The sequence below is a fragment of the Lagopus muta genome, chromosome 13 (assembly GCF_023343835.1).
Source record: "Lagopus muta isolate bLagMut1 chromosome 13, bLagMut1 primary, whole genome shotgun sequence".
NCBI lineage: Eukaryota > Metazoa > Chordata > Aves > Galliformes > Phasianidae > Lagopus > Lagopus muta.
This window is the reverse complement of record NC_064445.1, coordinates 1,457,958-1,477,003: the sequence shown is the minus strand read 5'-3', so window position 1 is coordinate 1,477,003 and position 19,046 is coordinate 1,457,958. Positions and strand designations below refer to the sequence as shown.

Genomic DNA, 19,046 nt, shown 5'->3' with positions numbered 1-19,046 from the left:
CTCTGTTTGCTGTGTTGGAGTGCGGGCGGACGGTTCTGAGTCACTTTGGGCTCCTCCTGAGAGAGCTCAGCGACCAAGGCGCCTCGACCTTTCCGAAACCTCAGGTTGTTTTCTCCTTGTTCCCATTAACGACAGCACAACAGCGCTGGGTTTGTGTTCTTACTCACCCCTACATCTATAAAAGTGAGAGCTCCTGCAGCCATCACCCGTCTCCAAACACTGTGAGTGGTGGGAAGCAGCAAACAGCCGCAGTGTGCTGTGATCCCCCCAGCTCATGGCCAACAGCTCAGGGATATTCCTGTTCACTATCTGGGAGATGAATGTTTGCCCACCACCCTCAGCCCAAACCCAAGGAGCCCCAAAAGCATGGCCACGAGCAGCGCTCTGCTGCACCCATCCCAGTCCACCGCCTGGAAATGGGGGCTCATGGAAAAAAAGTCTCATGCTTTTAAATAAAAAATCAGTATGACTTTTGGTTTTTAAACCTACGTTTAATCCTTCTATATTGCTGTTATGTTTGTAGATACAGAATTTTCTTTATTTAATCCCAAAATACGGCAGGTCCCCGTCAGGCACTTTGTATCACATCTGTCATAGGTAACAGAAGTGGCTTTGGGGAGCGAATATAAGCTGTGCCCCAACTTACAGCGAGCCGCACTGTGCCCCCAGAGCCAGAGATTATTTACAGGAATAACACAATTATCACGGGTGAAAATAAAAGGAATGGGACTGTGGGAGGGGTGTCCAGAACTCTGCTCAGTCCTCATCCTCTGCAGCTCCTGCTCTCATCCCCCAGCACTGCATAGGGATGGGATGCGAGGGGACGGCTCTGGGAAGACCTGTGTGGGGCTCTGTGTCCTTAACGCAGCACCGGAGCCTTCAACCTATGTCTGCATTGCAATGTGGGTCCATCGAGGCACTTCCATGGGGTTGACCAGCTCCAAGTCAACACATGAGCGCATGCAGCTCCTCTGCTGACCCTCACTCTCTGAGGGTCCCTTTGGAATTAGGGGAAATCCACAGGGAGGATGAGCAGGAGCTGGTGCGGCTCAGGACTGACTGTAGGCAAGCTCGACAGTTTCAGAAAAACAGATCTGTGGAAATGCATGCATCTATGTTCCCACTTCAGAGTGCAAATAGTACAAAGGTGTCTGCACCGCTCACCCATCCCTTACAACCCTACACAAATATCACCGATGGGTATCGGCCTGCTTGGATCACCACAGCCCTCCGTGCTGCCTGCAATACTGCACGTTTAGCCCCAAATTAAAGGCCCATCAGCCTGCTCCAGCACCGCACTGTGTTTCGTACTCAGCAATTAGCAAGACCCTGGGTCCGACCGGGGAATGGGTTTGTGTTACATAGCGATGCGCTCGGGAACATGACAGCATCCCGCTAAAGGCAGTGGTTAATTGCTGAGTGCCAGCTGGGGTGATTGCACCGGCCGTCCCTGAAGGCAGCAGGCAGGCTGTCACTCACCCCAAAATGGCTCGCCGCGCTCGTCAGTCTGGATGGCACGGAGAAGCTGTAGCCGTACAAACCATATGGAGGATGTAAGGAACAATTAAGTGCTTCCCGAGCAATGGGACTCGATGGGAAAATGTTTCCAGATGCGTGTAATCCATACAGCATTTGGCTGGCAGAGTTGGGGACCTGCAGACACGGCCCATTCAGGTCTTCAGACTTCGAGCTCTTCAGGCTGGCGATGCCGAGGGAGGAGAGCTTGGGCACATCGACCACAAAGTGGGGCAGGACGGGGGGAGCGGGGCTGCCTGGCTTCTGGTGGCTGGGGAGGATGAGGGGCTGCTGGCGGAGGAGGTTGGCGGAGCACAGCCGGTAGCAGAGGGGCACGCCGAGGCCGGGCAGGTGGGGCTCAGGGCACGGCGCGCCGGCACCGCTCACAGCCAGGTGGAAGGTGGGAGGTGAGCACGGAGGGGACAGCAGCGGGTTGAGAGGAGAGGGTGTCCCAGCACTGGAGGTCACCGGGGAGGAGCTGGAGCTGCTGCCTGGAGGGAAGAAGAGGAATAATCTGCAGTGGGTCAGCGGCTGCTCCAGCCAGCAGCTCCGCGCCGCTGTGCGTCCCGCTGTCACCAACCGGGAAAAAAGGGAGATCCACCCATCAGCTGAATGCTGCTCCCACTTGTCTAAGAAATACCCGTGCGTGTCAAACGCCATCAGTGTGGCTGTCCATACCCGTGTGTGTCAAACCCCACCGCTGTGCCTGGAACAGCCCCACGCCAGCTCTGCGCCCGCCGTGCCAGCCATAGCCGCCTCCCGCGACAGCACCTCTGCTTATGTCAGGCTCCCAGTTTTCTGTGCAAATTACAGGCAGCTTTCCCCCCTTCTACGTGAGAACAAAAAGATGCATTCAGCCCAATGGAGAGTTTCTTGTACCTTCCTGCTCACAGGAATTGACTCATTTTCCTCGGCTCCCCATGCAATTTGAGACGTACCCTCGAGTACCGTAGGTGTCTCCCGAAGCCGTAAATGCACACAGCATTTTGCCATTCTCTTTTAGGAAAGAAATGAACGAGCGCTTTCCCATCCAGATGAGCTCGCTGGGTGCAGCCCGTGCCCAAAGCAGCACATCACTCAACCCCCACACAAATTTGGGGATAGCAGTGGGAAGAACAGAGCAACTCAAAGACCAAATTCTTTTTACCGTTCCTATCAGGCTTTAAAATCCAAGCTGATGTCCAGTTATTTTATGTAGCTTATCATTTTTAATTTGTCTCCTGGCTTTGAGGCTCCATGATTGCTACTTCTCTTCTTTTCCTTCCTTTCTCTTCTTTCTCTATTGCTTTTCCCCCAGAAATACACTTTTCTTATCAGCAGAGATAAGAATTTTGTTCTATTTCCATCTTTCCAGAATCATAGAACGGTTTGGGTTGGAAGGGACCATTAAGATCACCTCGAATATTGGCCCTTAGGAAAAATACCCATTATGTTACAGTGAGTTAAAAAATAAATCCAACCAAGCCGTGACATTTTAGTGTCTGTGTGACAATAGCTGCAAGTTGCAAATGCTCTCTCAGCCCCCACCGCTGCCCCTCTCCCTGCTCTCGCGTTGCAGCCTGCACACTTGGTTCAAGAGAAGCTTTTTGTTTTAGAAATGGTCTTTTCTATTAAAAAAAAAAGGTTAAAAAATAAGGTTAAAAAATCTGGAAAAAAAGGAGAAAAAAAAAGAAGAAAAATAAAAGGGAAAAAAGGGGAAAAAAAGGAAAAAAATGGAAAAAAAAGGAAAAAAGGAAAAAAAGGGAAAAAAGGAAAAAAAGGGAAAAAGGAAAAAAAGGAAAAAAGGAAAAAAAGGGAAAAAAAAAATGGTCTCTCTTTACAATCTGTTAAACCTCTTAATTCCTCCCAAGTCTCCTTTTTACGACTCGTTATTCTTAATGCGGTGTTTCTAAACAACATCCTCCAGTGGTTTGGTAGCAATTAGCACTGTGGGCTGCAGGACACAGCAACCCTACTCCAAAACAACCTCTTGCATCTTTATATATATATACATCCATATATTTATACTTTTTTTTTCTTTCTTTTTTTGTTTGTCTCAATCTTCCTGCAGCTTCTGCCACGTCCGTCACCGCTTCCCCCGGAGCGCTCACACCGAATTCAACGGGACTTTTGGCAAAATAATGATACAGAATCACAGAACCCCGTGCACCCGCACTCTCACAGCCCCAAACCCACAGTCGTGACCCCACTCAGCCCTACATCCTCGTCCTCCTGCCCGCAGCTCCAACCTGGCCCCACGGCCCCGCACTCACCCTGACTGTCCGCCCCGAAAGCCTTCAAGTCCAGAGCGAGTTGTGGCCGCCATGGGAACGGCTCCAGGAGCCCATCCAGCACTCCCCTGCAGGTGATATGGGGCTGAGAGCCAGGGCCGGGCCTCAGGCTGTGATGGGGGGTGACTGAGCTGTTACCTGTTCCTGCCAGGGTCCCGAAAGCCTTTGGCAAAGGGATTCCTGTCGATCTTCAGCTTGGTGATCTGCGGGCGGAAGCAACATCTCAATGGGGCTGTTGGGGAGCAGGAGGCCGGGCGGCCGCAGCCCCACAAGTACCTGCTGGTTCTGGTAGGCCGTCACCGTGGTGAACTCGGTCTCTTGGAAGGAGAAGGTTTGCACCCCTTCGGCTGGCAGCGACTGAATCTGCGCCAGGTCGAAGCGGGAGTCCTGGGCAATAACGTGGACGCGGGGCTTGTACTTGTGCATGGACTGCAGGATGATCTGTGCGGGCAGAGAGGGCCGGGCTGAGCCGCTGCCCCGAGTCCCACCGTAGCCCCACTGCGCGGCTGCCCCACACCTACGTGCCCCTTGTCGTCCATCTCGTTGTTGGTGAGCTTCACCCGGTCGAAGCTGATGATTTGCCTCATCCATGTTTCCCCCGAGCAGGGGGAGTCAGGGTGGATGTAGAGCCGTGGTGTGATGCAGGAGTGGTCCGTGTTCCCTGCCACCATCCACTGCGAGCTGTGGTAGACGTACCTGCGCCAAGCGGGACACCGTCAGCACACCGTACTCCTGATGTGCCAATCCATCCTGTGTCCATTCATCTATCCATATATCTTTTCAATCTTTCCATCCATCCATCTGCATGTCTGTCCCTCGGCCTATTCCTAATTCCATCAGTCCATTCTTACATCCATCCATCCATCCATCCATCCACCACCCGTCCATCCCCTCATCCCTCCATCCCTCCATCCATGAGTTTGCCATCTATTCATCCATCCATTCATCCCTCCATCCCTCCATCCCCCCATTCCCAGCACAGCCCAGTGTAGCCGTTGGCCATTCAGCCATCCAGAAGGGCTCCATCTTTTCAGCCACCATTGGAGCTCACCATACCTGTACCGTTTGGAGTCCACTGGCACGACGTCGATGGCGATGTAATACTGTTGCATTGGCTCCAGCCCCTTCACCTTCACCCTGACTGATGGGAACATCCGCCTGCACAGGGCACGGGGCAGCAGTTAAGGAGTGCCCATGGCAGTGGTTGTTTAAAGAGGTGAAAAGGGCTTGAAAAATTAAATAGATACTGGAGAAAAAATAAATAAAGAAATAAAGAAATAGCAACAACAACAAAAATAAATGTAGCCAAAAAAAAAGAGAATTAAAAAAAAAAAAAGAAAAAAAAAAAGAAGGTAAAAACACAGCAAAGTGGAGTTGAGAAAAAGAAGAAATGGATGTGAGACGCAAAACAGAGCGGGAAGGGCTGAAGGCAGGAGCCGGGGAGCCGGGGGCTGCTACCTGCCGGCCTTGGTGATGATCATCTCGGTGCCGATCTCGTGGAACCTCTTCCAAAGCTCAGAGCCCTGCAGCTCCACCTGCACCTCGTCCCCCACCTCCCGGCTCTCGGTGCCGGCCTTGGGCCGCTTCTCTGCGGGGAAGAGAAAGCGGAGGGAGCGCTGGGGCGGCTGCCGGGACCTCACCGGGACCCCCCCCCCCCCGCTCTGCCCCGCCGCTACCAACCGGGCTCGGATGCTCTGCGGCTCTGCCTGCAGCCCGCCCCGCTCTCCTCGTCGCGGCCGTCGGGTCCCTTTCTCTTGGCCGAGCGGCCCACGAGAGCTTCCACCGAGAAGGCGTGAGCCCGGGAGCTGAGCGCCATCCCCCCCCCAGCCCGGGCCGGGCTCCCCCCGGGCGGCCGCGGGGTTCAGGCGGGCGGCGGAGCTCCAGGCGGCGGCTCCATCAGGGTGCGGGGGGGGGCCCGCAGCCGGCGGCCGTCGGGGGGCAGCGGGCACGGCGAGGTGCTCCGAGTGAGGAGAGAGGAGGCTGCGGCTCCCACTGTTTGTTTTGGAAACTGATGGGAGCGTAAGAAACATTGAGTGACATTTGGTAGGACTGGGACGGGGGGAGGAGGGGTGGGAGGGGAAAGGGAGAGGCGAGGGGAAGATGGGGGAAGAGGAGCCGGCCCCGTCTAGGATCAATAAAAGAGTTACTGTTCTCCATTAAATTGTAAAACTCAAAGAAATTTGACATAATTGCACACTAGGGGCCACTTTCCCAACAAAAGTGCAAATAACGTTTAACAAGAACCAGCGCAAAAAAAAGGGGAAAAAAAAAAAAAAAAAGAATGAAGGACGGAAAAGAAAAGGGAGGTTATGAGAGGAGGAGGAGAAGTTGGGGAGAAACTCCCCACGCTTTGGCTTCTCCGGCGAGCCCCGATGCTGGCTCCGGGCTCCGGCTGTCCCGACGGGGCCGCTCCCGGCGGATCTCGGTGTCCCCGTTCCGTGTGCCGGCGCCGAGTGCCGATTTTTGCCTCCGTCGGGCTTTTTCTCCGCACTGACCCGGCGGCAGCGGCTCGGAAACGGAGCCTCGGTGGGGCAATTAAACCTGAGGTCCCGCTCTGCCGCTCCACTCCTGCACCCCCTTCCCCGTACCTCCGGTCCATTCCAAAATCCCGGTCCCAGTCCAGCATCTCGATCCCACTCCTTTATTCTGATCCTTCTCCAGCATCCCGATCCCACTCGCACATCCCAGTCCCGTTTCCGTGTCCCGCTCCCAGTCTCCCCTGCAGTGCCGCTGTGCTCCAGTGGGACCCGCATCCCAAAGCTGATGGGGGCTGCAGCCCCGGGCCAGGAAAAAAATAAAATAAAATAAAATAAAACGGAAGTTAAATTTGTGGACAGTGTTGGTAAAGCATCAGCTGAGGCAGGTGAGCCTTCGGGAGGGAATGTGGAGGTGGGTGAGGTGCAGGTGGGGATGAGGCAGTGGCAGCATCGAACGTCAGCCCTCTGCTGATGTTTGTGCCAGTGCCACAAACTGCTGCTGGCCTCACAGCCCACATGAGGATGCACAACACTGAGGATGCACGTTACTGAGGGTGCTCGTCACTGAGCTTACTCACTGCTGAGGATGCTCGTTATTGAGGATGCTCGTTGCTCGGCTCACAGCGGGCTCAGCACATTCATTCCCATTTACACCTGTCTGTACCCATCTGCAATTCTCTACCCGGAGAAATGGATCACTCCTTCAGCATGTTGGTAATTAGAAGGGGGTCTGGGGGGGTCCCTCCCTTCGCAGCACTGATAGAAGCCAGCTGAGCTCACGGGCCACAAGCCTTTATCTCTGCTGACACGACAGATTATTAAGAAGTATTTCAAGTAATCTTTGATTTCCTCAGCATTGCAACACATTGCAAGAACTTGGAGCGGGATCAAGCGGCCCCTTTTTAATTTCCTACAAGGAGAAATAAAACAAAAATAAAGCGCAATTGAGACGATATAATCAGGAACATTTTGAGGGTTTGGGTCAGATGGAGGCGGCAGGGCTGCCTTTCCAGGGGCTGCTTTCAGTCACTGGAGACCGACTCAGCCCCTCCCTGGGCTTTGTCATCTTATTGTCCTTAACGAATTACAGGATGGGATGTCATATATTTCCATCATCAGAAAACGGAGCAGATAATCCCTTGGCATCAAGTTCAGATGAACTAGCTCCATTTTGAAGCACGTGTCGTGCAATACATCAGAAATGCTTGCCTCACTTGAGAATGATCCTGGATGGAGCCCATTAACGCTCTGAGGCACGCAGGTAGATGCCAAAGCCTGGCATTGCTGGCCATGCTGGGGCTGCCACGAGGCATTTCACTGCGCTGCACTGCTTGCTTTTGCCCAGATTCACATTGAGTTTAACAAAGTGAAACCAAACTGAAGGAAAGGTCTCGAAGCCGCCGTTGGGAAGGCAGGGATCCTCTGTGCTCCGTTACGCTCCGACGCCGTCATCCTCTGTGCCTCCACCTGAACGAGTTTATGTGAAAAGCGGTCATAAACCTGGGGCTGAGGCACTGTCAGGTCTAACAGCAAAGCAGAGGATCCTCATTTTCTGTTTTGAGAACCGCGAGCGAGAAAACCTTTCTTTGTATGCAGTGTGAAACAAAGCCCTGCTTGCTGACCCTGGAAAATCTCCACTCGTGGTGTGGATGGGAAAACTGTTTTCATCTCATAACGGAATTACAGGATAGAAACCTTGAGACCAAATATGTGCCCACGGGTATCAGACACGCAACAACAGGGCAGGGCTGGGAGCGCAACGCTCAGCTCGTTCCGTTGTGCCGCGGGAGAGAGGCGAGCGAGAAGCTGATGGTGCAGGGCGCAAATCGCGCTGTTCTCTCGCAGAAGAGCTGCGTCCCTGCGCACCGCCGCTCTCGGCCACGGGGAGGAGAGGGAGTTCGCTCTGGGGCTGCTTTACGGCTGTGCTGGGAGCGGCTCGGAGCGGTTCTGTGCTGGGCACTGCGGGTGCGTGCATCGACCTTTCATTTCTCTAAGCGTGGCTGCTTCATCTGAATCACTGAGCCACCGCTCAGCAGCAGATTAAAGGCAATTTCCAGCAAACAATGGTTTGAGAAGACACTCCGAAGGGCTAAGCAAAAATTGGCAGGAACACTTAGCATGGCGCTTAGCACGGCGCTGCTGAGATCGCTTCCCCTCGCGTTCTCGGATGTCAGGTCCCACAGCGTAGCTTCTATTTCACCCCCCATCCCAGTTTGCCCATCATGAACTCTGAAGGACCCGTGGGTGCAGGAAGGGGCAGCGCCGAGCCCAGGTCAGCCCAGTGGGTGGGCATGGGAGGGTACACAGCATTTTGGAGTTGGATTTGCCTTCCTGCCCTCCTGCCACATGCGCGGCATTAGCTGAGGATGTATTAAAATAAATCTCTGTTATGTTATTTTATCCATCGGCACAAAGGAAGGTTGTACAGGGAGGAGGATTAAGCCCCGAGGAAATGATTCAGCAAAGCAAAAACAATCCGAGCAGCATTTGGGGGGAAAGTTAAGCCGAATTTGGTGCTGGGGATCAGTTTGTTGTCCCAGCAGGTCCGTGTCCACCTGCTGCCACCTGAGCCCACTGCCGTGGCCAGGGCAGAGCTATTGGGATGCTGCAGAGCGCCCATATCCCACTGCAACCCCCAATGTGTTTGAGGGAAAAGGAAGAATTGCTGGCTCTGTGCTGCAAAGGATGTTTTTTGGGCCTCTTTTCCCAGCCCATCTCCTGCCTTCTTGTTGGCGTCAGTGATTGCAGCTGAGGACTGTGTGGAGTGCATGCACTGTTGGTTATCGGCCCCATTAACAAACAACACAGCAAGGTATTTTCCAAGCTCTGCCAGACATTCAGGCTCATTGATGGGGCTGGGAGAGGCATCTCTGCCTGGTGGGAATGAGGTCCTGTCCTGCTGGGCTTTCCTTCCCCAGCACAAAATCTATCCAACAAACAGCCCCTTCCACTGCAGAGCGAAGGGGAGAAGCCCTGCTGCGGTGAACTTTCCTTGTAATACTTAAAGAAAACACTCCAAGAATGTGGAATCATAGAGGATTTGGGGAGAGCAAAGTGAACTGTGTGGCTGAAGTGGAAAACCTTTGAGGACAGATTGGAGACTTCTGTGGGTCTGCAAGGTAAGGGTGAGCCCAGGGCTTCAGCTGAGTCTGGCAGGGAGGGACACACTCCTCCTGAAGCTGCTGTGCCAGAGCACTTTGTTGATGTTCTCCATTTGGATACTGCAGCAATTGTTGATGTGATAGCAAATATCAGAGGGAAGAGGAGCAGCTCAGAGAGGGGAGTGTGTTTGGGAGGAGGACAACAAGTCAGAAAAGGCACGAGGAAGCTTTCACTTCTAGGCACCAAAGTGCTGGTGAACCGTGAGCTTGCACTTTGGTTAGGAAGTGATTATTGGAATGAATCAGAAAAGATACGATCTTAATATTCCATGGGAGCTGCCAATACAAATATCTGTCAGCAGATATGTAAGAGAATAGCTTCAGAATAAAAGGAGAATGAATTACAAGACATTTCCGAAGGAGAGTGATGTCAGCCCCGAACCAAGCTATATATATTCTTTGTATTTGAAATTGAAACCACGTGAACTCTCCATGCAGAGCTGGGTGAAATTCTGCTTTTTCACGTTTCCCCTTAGGGATGAGGGATATTATCCTCTGGTTTTAATTTGGAAGTAATAAATAAACGTGATGGATTTGCCACCCAATGGCGGCTGTGGAGCTGCGCACAGCTCAGCGCAGGGAGGGCTGCAGGGGTGGTGCCATGGTGTGCTGCTACTGCTGGTGCTGCCATCAGAAAGGAAAGCGGTGCAAAGCCAACTGGGCATGGGGCTTCATGGGGGCTGCAGGTCAGAGAGCAGGGAAATCTGTCTTATCTCTGCATCCCAGACGTCCTTCTGGCTGCACGGGGTCGTAGAACGCACACTGTAAATTACATGGCAAAATATCCAGCGGTCTTTTTCAATAAGGAAAGAAGGAAAACACGCAGGGATTTAAGAGTTGAAGCAGTTCAACTTGCGGGTTCCTTTTGTTTGCAAACGGGGACAGTTCTGCTGAGATCCAAAAACCACTCCAAACCTTCAAAATTAGCAAATAACCATCTGGCCTGGTGGCTCAGCGCCTTCCGCGGCCATAAATCCACAGCCCTGCAACGTTAGCAGGGGATTTGCTCTGTAAAAACCCACTCAGTCTTTGGGTAATGGGAAAACAAGGCAGGATGGCTGTTGGGAGCTGCAGGGTCCAGCAAGCATTGCAGGGTGCAGGGATCTGCACAGAGAGCTTTGGACCCTTGGTGAAAAAACCCTCAGCATGGAATAGGGAGGCTAGAGGGGAATGCTGGTTCCAGTGCTCTGTGCAATGCTTTGGTCTGAGCTCCTTTGCCTCCACTGATGGATTTTTTAAGCTAAGACACAGTTTAGAAAGTAGGAACAAAGAGGTAATATCCCTGGGAAGGCTGTCTGCATGCAGAAGAGCTCTGAAATACTCCCGAGACTGTGATTATGGGCACAATGGCCCCAGGAGCTCAAACAGCCCTGGGTGCACAGCATCAGCCTGCACCCACTCCCTGCCCTGCCAGTGCTGGCCAGGACTCAGCTTCAGCCATAGCACTGGTATGAGCTTTGGCATGATGCACAACCAATGTCCCCTTTCTCACCCTCGTCCTGCATCCCACATCCCACAGACTTCAGGCTCTCCCAGATACAGCAAGGCTGGTGAAAATCACACTGGAGCTCAATGTCAGTGCAAAGCAATGCGTGCAGACCTGGTTTCTGCTCCACATTAATTCAGGATCTTTGAGACCTCCCCGAGAAACTGCGAATGGCTGGGGATGAGGAAAGCTTTCTGTGCTGCAGGAGGGCAGGGAACCACAGCCGGGCTGTGCTCGATGTGCTGCTGTGATCCATGCCCCAGCATCATGTGCTGCTTGGTGTGCTTCGTGCCTGGGAAGCTGCAGTTTGGAGGTCAGGGTAAGATGTGTGATACCCTCTGAGCGCCAGGGAGCAGCATCAGCTGTAGGAGCAGGAGTGTGAGAAAGGGATCCAAAGGCAGCGCAGTGATTTGTTTTCCTGTCACTTGTATCAATGAAATGCAAGAAGAAATATTAGTAGGAAACGCATAGGAAAAAGCTTGTGGAATCGGGCCTGTTAATCTCTATCACTGACAAATAAAGCTGATGGCAGAGAGATGGGCAGGGTTCTATGCAGAACTGTAGGATTGCTGCCTGCCCCACTGTGTGCAAGCAGAGCAGAGCAGAGTCCAAAAACAACTGCACTTCATTTGCTTGCACCGAAATCAAGGGCACATCGAGCACAGTCTGCAGGACAAAAAGCAAAGCCTGCAGTTATCCAGTGCCCGATCCAACAGGTCACACTGAATGCACTGCAGTGCTGTGAGCTCCCGTGGGGATCTGTGCACACAGGAGGTGCTGCAGCTGTAGGGAGTGCCTGCTCTGCTTCTCAGCCATGAAGGGCTCATTTTGAGGGAGAGAAATGTAATTAAAGACATGCAACAACTCAGAGAAATGAGCAGAAGGACTGAATACAGCAGCAGCCCCAGCTTTCAGCATCTGTTCAATTATTTGTCTTCAGTTTGCTCTGCTCCTGTGCCCACATGGTGCTGTGTGGGGCCTCCTCCACCCATTTGTTTCCTACAGAGCAGGGGTGTAAAGGAGGCAGCAGCTGTGGGCTACAGGTGAGCACAGTGATTGCCTTCATAATTACTGATGGGATTTACCTGGGCCACAGCAGTTAAGAGTGGTGCTGCCCAGCGTTCAGCTTCAGAGCAATGGAGTTGTTTCTGTGGGCACCTCAGGTAAGAGATTAGTTTAAAAAGTACTAAAATAAGCCTTTTTTTGGGGGGAGTGGAGTGGAGTGGAGTGGAGTGGAGTGGAGTGGAGTGGAGTGGAGTGGAGTGGAGTGGAGTGGAGTGGAGTGGAGTGGAGTGGAGTGGAGTGGAGTGGAGTGGAGTGGAGTGGAGTGGAGTGGAGTGGAGTGGAGTGGAGGCGAGGCGAGGCGAGGCGAGGCGAGGCGAGGCGAGGCGAGGCGAGGCGAGGCGAGGCGAGGCGAGGCGAGGCGAGGCGAGGCGAGGCGAGGCGAGGCGAGGCGAGGCGAGGCGAGGCGAGGCGAGGCGAGGCGAGGCGAGGCGAGGCGAGGCGAGGCGAGGCGAGGCGAGGCGAGGCGAGGCGAGGCGAGGCGAGGCGAGGCGAGGCGAGGCGAGGCAGGAGTGTGACTTTCAGCTCTCATGTTCAACCACAGGATAGTTCTGTATGTTGCTGGTACGGAGCTGGGGCTGCTCAGCCTCAGTGCCTGCCTGCAGCCCCCTTTGAGGAGGGGTTTGTGGTGCTGGAGGGGAGCTGTGCCCCCCTTTCTCTCCCTTGCAGCCTCAATGTCTGCCTGGTGCTTGGCCTGGCTCAGCAGTGAGCTCTGGGCAAGCTTTGAGCACGGAGCTGTGGGTGTTTGGATGAGCTGTGAGGCACAACCTGAGCGAGGCAGCAGCAAAAAGCATCGTGAGCAGAGGTGAGTTTGAGCGCACTGTGTAATGGTGTATTGCACTGCTTATCTACAGCAGTGTTACAGCTGGGGTGGATGGGAGCTGCTTCCTTCCTGCTGGGTGGATTCTTCCCTCTCTGAAACCCCACTGGTTGCTCCAGGAGCAAACCCAAATCTCCCCTTGGGCCCTGAAATCCTGGGGAACTTTGGCTCAGATTTGCTGTGCACATGGGGGACTCCAGGCTACAGGAACGAAGGTACCCACCTGCATGCAGTGCAATGAGCCAGAGGTCTCTGCTGGGTAGGAAATACCCCCTCACTCTGCAGCAATGGACGGGAGGAAGGGAACTTTGCAATTCACCCCATCTCCAAAACCTGCCACGAATGAGGAGAAACTGTAAAATTCCACTTAGAGCCTTTTATTTTTTCTGTAATGTATCGGTTTACGTTTCTAATGTTGGTATCATCCAGCACTTTAAATCAAATTATAGCTGTATCAGACTGCTTAACAATGTTTCTTTTTAATTAAGTTTACCAGTCCCACATGCATTAAGAAAAAAAATTTAAAAAATTAAACAAACTTAATTAAATTACATTTCGGGGTTAGGTAAGACTGCAAAAAACCCAGCAAGAGCACAAGGGCTGGAAAATGCCTTTAGATGTGCTCAGGCTCTCCTTCAAAGCTGTGTTCTTTTAGGATGGTTTCTGTAGATGCATCCCATTGCCTGCAGGGCTAAGTGAGTTGCCTGCTTGGTTTCTTCCCCTTCCATGTGATTTAAATACTGCCTTTGCTGGCATAAAAAGCAGGGAGCCCTTCGGAAAGCTGAGGATTGGTGAATTTGGTGCTTTGAGCAGGCTGTCTCAATAAGCAATGCAATGGCAGGAAGGCTGTGTGTCTTTGGTGACCTGTGCTGGTCATCCCAATGCCCAGAGCTTATGACAGCCTTTCCCAGAGTCAGAATCCAGCAGTTCCCAAAGTTTGGCTGCAGAAAACCCACCGAAACTGGGATTTCAGTGATGCTTTTTTTCACCTGGTGGAACAAAGCAGCCAACCTGCCCAGCAACACCAAGCACCACGATGCTGCCCGTGCCAGCCCCCAACCACCAAAACCCAACTGTCCCCAACAGGAACCCAGTGCCCTGAGGATGGGCAGCTGTCACCATGTGTCACCATGTGATTTTATTTTTTTTGTCCTTTTCCCCCCCCCCCCCCAGCCTCCGCATCTGGGGCTGTGAGGATGAAGTCAGCCCCGGAGCTGCTGCGGGCTGGAAGTGATTTCACCGAGCTGCAATGCAGATGGATTAATTCCAGTGCTGCAAAGTCAACATGGTTGAACACTGGCTACATCACAGTCTTCATTACTGTGGTCTGGATCGGGTTTTGATGAAGTAATTTCCCTTGAGTTTAGCACTTAGAAAACATATAGGGCGTCCTGCTTGGACTTGCCCCCCTCTTCTCCCCCCACCTCAAATAGGCCTTTATCAGTTGCACGTGGACCCCTGTGATCTGGAGGGCTTCCAATGAACCCCATCTGCTCCGTGGCACGCAGTGCCCAAACAGCACTGAGAAAGAGATGGGCGTTACTAATAACAAACGGCACAGCGCTGCATCTCCCTGGAGGGACGAGCCATCTCTGTCTGTGCCAATGGCTCTGTCCCAAGGCCATCCCCAAAAAGTACAGCAGTGACCTGGGGAGGGAATGGGGTCTCATCCAGCTGAGCTCAGCAGTGGGGCACCAAGATGCCAATGCTAATCATCCTGCTCCATTTCCAGTTTCTGACACTTGAAGATTGCCCTTCAAGCACAGATGTTTATTCTGTGATTATTTTTTTTTTAATTGTTTTTCCTTCTTGGCTATGAACTCTAATCAAATACTTGTCATATGCAATTTGCTTCCTTGGAAAATAATCCTGGGAAGGTGAGTGGTTCTGTCCCAGCGATGCCTTGCAAGGGCACCTCCTGCCTGGCAGCCCCACCTCCTTCCTTCGGTACCAGGATTTCAGCAGAAGTCGCTTTAAGGGGCAGCAGTGGGGTTTCCCTGCTCTCTCGTTCATCCCAAAGCCATCTTCCCATCTCGGTGTGATGCTGCAGGTCGGCGCAGGGTCTCTTCAGAAGGACGGGAGGCACTTCCAGCTGTGCTATAGGCACCGTGGGATGGCAACAAGGAACGCGCCGCTGGAAACTGCTGAAGTAGCCAAAAAATGCTGGCACGGGGTTGGAAAAAACACCCAGGTGGGTGGGTTTGCATCGCCTGCGAACTGAAATATACGGGGATAAGGGATGCAAGCCGGCACAGCGCTCTGAAGGACTCAGCGCCGTTCATCCGTGCCGCTTTATTTACGCGCACCGGTAAATAACACCTCGGAGCAGCCCGGCCTCTGCCTGCCGCCTGGAGGCCGGAGCCTGCAAACAGCGCTTCCTGCAGCCCCCCCGGCTGTGCCCGCAGCGTACGGGCGCGTTCTGGATGCAGCAGCCCCGGTATCCCATCCCAGCCGCTCTCCTGGCCGGGCTCCGTGCTTCGCTCCCAGTCCAGCTGGGCAGCAGCTCGCGTTGCTGCCCATCACGGCACCAAAAGGTTTCTCCTCCTCGTTTTCTTCTGCGGGTTCTCCCCGGGGCGACAATGCGGAATTTCCTCTGAAACTCGAGCAGAGGGAAGGAAATTAATTTTCTTTTTCTTTTTTCTTTTTCCCCCTTGGTAAAGTAATGATCTCCTGCTCCTCAGAAGCGCCATAGCAAGCAGCTCTGCGAGTTTTGAGTTGAAACATCGTGATTCTCAGCACCGTTTGCATGGAGCTGGGATGTGGCTGCTGTCACTGAGGCAGCTGCTGAACCCCCGTGAGGGTTTTGTCCTGGGTTTATATTGGAAAACAGGGGTAATTATCAATGTTCCTGAAGGAGAAGTGGAAAGTGCCCCAAGAATTGTTGGCTGTAGATCTGTAGGGCTGCAGGAGGAAAGCTTTGCTCTGCCTGCAGTTACTCTTTGCAGGGCTAAAAGAAATGAAAGATCGTGGTACTTTGAAAGGCCACGGAAGGAAAAACCTTTTAGGTCTGTGGGTCTGCTTTGCTCCAGTTGTAACAGTTCATGATTTGTAAAAATCCATTTTTTGATGAACAAAAAGATAAAATAATAGGATGCTACTGTGAGACCAGGTTTTGTAAACCCTGTGTTAGAGAATCACAGGGGAAAAAATAAATCTCCAATCTGATTCCCAGAGAAAAGTCACAGGGGAAAATACGTTCCCAATCCAATTCCCAAAGTGTTTCAGTGTCTCTGCGAGCAACGAGAGCTGCAGGAGAGGATGGGGTCCAAGCACCCATTTTAGGCTGTATTTGCCCTGTCCCCACCAAGCAAGTCTGAAGAATTAACTTTTTTTCTGCATATTTAAATGACAATTTACCTAATTTTCTTGATTGAGTTGTTACACTCCTTTGCTTCGTGCTCTGATAAAAAGGTTTTTCCTTTCGTGGCCTTTCAGAGTATCACGATCTTTCATTGCTTTTAGCATAGGGTAACTGCAGGCACAGGAAAGCTTTCCTCCTGCAGCCCCACTGCATCCTCACTGCTTTCTTTGCCCGACACAGGAGCGTATTGGAGGAGTGTAAGGACAGAGCACCCACCTCTACTGGGATCCACAAAACATCTCTCCGAGTGGAACGGCCCTCAGCTTTGGAAGGATGGCCCCAAAACCTCTGTGGTGGTGGCACAGATCTGCATGGGGAGCATAGGGCTGCAGGGCGGCACCAGGACCGTGCTTCTGAGCAAGCAGCAGTGATTATTTCAGATCTCTGCTATGTGAGTTATGTTCCTCCTTCCCGATGCGCGTTTTTGGCAACAGGGAAACAAGAAAACCGCCTTGGAAAATATTAACAAAATGGAAACTGAGATCGTAAAGCATTTTGCTCTGGCCTGCTTTCCCTTTTGCGATCCGCACCAGCAGGGCCGTAAGCCAATTTAGGGCCATTTAACCTCAGGGCTTTCTCACGGAAGGAAGAGCTCTGGCAGTGCACAAAGCCCGGCACCTGCAGGCTGGGATGCAGTGCAGATGTTCCCAGATGTGCCGCGGGCACCGCGCTCGGGCCGCCGGGTCACGTTCTGCCTCAGTTATTAAGGGAACGTGATGCTGGTCTGTAATATCACCGGCGTGTATTTTGGACAGGTTTGGGTAATTGGAGAAGTAATGGAAATTTAGCACCGTGTGGCCCTGGGGAAGAGCAAACTCCAAGAATAAGAAGGGAAGCACGGTGCAGAGAGCCGGCACGGCTCAGCAGCTCTCCTGCTCCTTGGGATTTTGCCTCTTCCTTTAGAAGTTCCTTGGCTGCAGCAATCCTTGCGGTGACACCTCTTGCTTTGCAGTGTTTTCTCCACCAAGTCTCCATAGCTGGAGGCCAACCACTCGTTTCCCTTCGGCACCCAACCCGCTGAGCGCTCGCAGCCCCTTTGCATCCTGAGAACTCACCAACAAATTGCTTCCACACTCTGGCCCGACATCAAAACTCGTGCAGTACAAGGGTTAACCAACTTAAACGTTTAAAGAGTCATGAAATGGACGGTTTCCGCTTTCCATCTGGCTTTTATCAGTCCTAAGTCGGTTTCAGAAGTACAGCTACACAATCAAAACACACAATCTCCCTAGTCAGATAATTCAATTTCATAAATGAATTACTTATGTGCCTGTAAGTAAATACATTCCTATGCGGGGAGATATTGACTGCTGTCAATGGAGTAATGAGGTCCAGGGGAAGTGGCTGCGGCCCCTCAGGGGTGTCCTGTAGAGATGTGGGACTGATGGAGCTCCCAGGATGGGGGATCTGAGGGGAGAGGAGGGGCTGCCCATGGGAAGGTCGCCTCGAGACACCCTTGGGGATCATAGCATGGGCTGTGAGTGGTGTGATGGATGGGAAAGGGGATGGACTCATTTGTGCCTCGTGGGATCTTCTGTGGTGGGGTCAGTGCTTGGGCATGATAGCCTTAGAGGTCTTTTTCAGCTTTAATGATTCCATGATTCTAATATCTGGGGGGAAATGTTGGAGGAGGTGATCAGAGAAGGCCTCAGGATCCTGCCCAGGAGAGCAGAAGTTCTCAGCTTTCCCATGCAGGCTGATCTCCTCCCTTCATAGCCTCTCTTTGCTCCACAGGATACTAAAAATCCCACCCTTAGACCCGCAGCTTCATACAGGAAGACTCGGTGCTGCAGAGATGATTTGGAAGCTTTTGCACTTTGGTGTCTTTTCTTAATGTGGACCTTAATGTGTCAGTGCAGACAAGGGCACGAATACGCATCCACGGAGCCACTTGGGAGTTACACAGCAAAGTGTTGCACAAGGGAAACGTGGAGTTGTGCTGCTGAGCTTCCCCTGGGGCAAGGAAACTGCGAAACCTGACGTTGTGCACATCTCAGCCCTGTGGTGTTCTGCTGCCTTCTAGTTCCATCTCTTCATTTAACAGTGAGCTTCAAGTACCCAAAGCCCCTATCAGGATGGCAGCGCTGGGCTTTATTGTCTCTTTGACATCTATTTAATTGCAACCAAGTCAAACTGCAAACAGAATCGCACTCAGTTGCTTGAGCACAGCTGTATGGCTGGCTGCTAGGAGCTCGTAGTGTTTCCCAACCTGCACACACTGCTCCTTGCCCTAAGCCTCCCCTTTTGCAGTGATTTTCTGCAGAACGTGAGCAGTGCTGGCAGGGCTGCATTGCTGAGCTCTGTGTCGGTGCCTGCTGGGGTTTCATCCACGTCACGCAAGAGCTGGAAGCTGCTATCAAATGAAATAAAAGCCAAATATCACAGCCTTGAAGGAAAACCAGGCTGCTCCTGCCCTGTATGTGCCTTCCTCCGAGCAAATCCGGCCCATTTCTGCATAATTGTGCCATAGATCTCCCTTGCTGAAAGGGATTCAATGCGAAGGTAACGTTCGCTCTCTTCTGCTGGAGTCAATTGCTGAATAAATACAGTGTTGAAAGCCTGGAGAAATTCGGAGACAACTCTTCAAAAGGACAATTTTGGGGGGTACAAATTGTAACCACCAAACCTGCGTTCACATTCTGCATCTGCGGATAATTGCAAGCATCTGTGGGGCTGAGTGAGTGGGGATGGGGGGGTGAGGGCAAAGCTGTGCTCTGGGAATGGGGCTGCATGGGGTGGGCTGTTCGGGCCCTGCAGCATGGGAGAGCCTTGTTGGTGGGGGGGGGGATGGAAAGTTAAAATAGAGAAAAAGAATAGAAATAGTATAACAAATAACATTTTGAGCTGGCAAAACACCTTTGGTGATCAAACCCTCTTTTTTCTTTTTGCTGGAG

General features: G+C 52.4%; 1 protein-coding gene and 1 long non-coding RNA gene across 2 annotated transcripts; one reads left to right on the top strand and one right to left on the bottom strand.

Annotated features, from left to right (window-relative positions):
- Positions 1–1,395: 1,395 nt before the first annotated feature.
- On the bottom strand, positions 1,396–5,601 carry TBX22 (T-box transcription factor 22). Its single transcript, XM_048959339.1, has 8 exons — positions 5,466–5,601; positions 5,244–5,373; positions 4,842–4,943; positions 4,307–4,481; positions 4,062–4,226; positions 3,924–3,988; positions 3,768–3,853; positions 1,396–2,006 (listed from the first exon to the last, which is right to left on the bottom strand). The coding sequence occupies exons 1-8, from the start codon at positions 5,599–5,601 to the stop codon at positions 1,396–1,398; spliced, it is 1,470 nt and encodes a 489-aa protein (XP_048815296.1).
- Positions 5,602–12,021: 6,420 nt separating this feature from the next.
- On the top strand, positions 12,022–18,823 carry LOC125699634 (uncharacterized). The gene is made up of 3 exons (XR_007379634.1): positions 12,022–12,072; positions 12,641–12,776; positions 16,333–18,823. It is a non-coding gene; the product is annotated as an uncharacterized LOC125699634 (long non-coding RNA).
- The last annotated feature ends 223 nt before the right edge of the window (positions 18,824–19,046 follow it).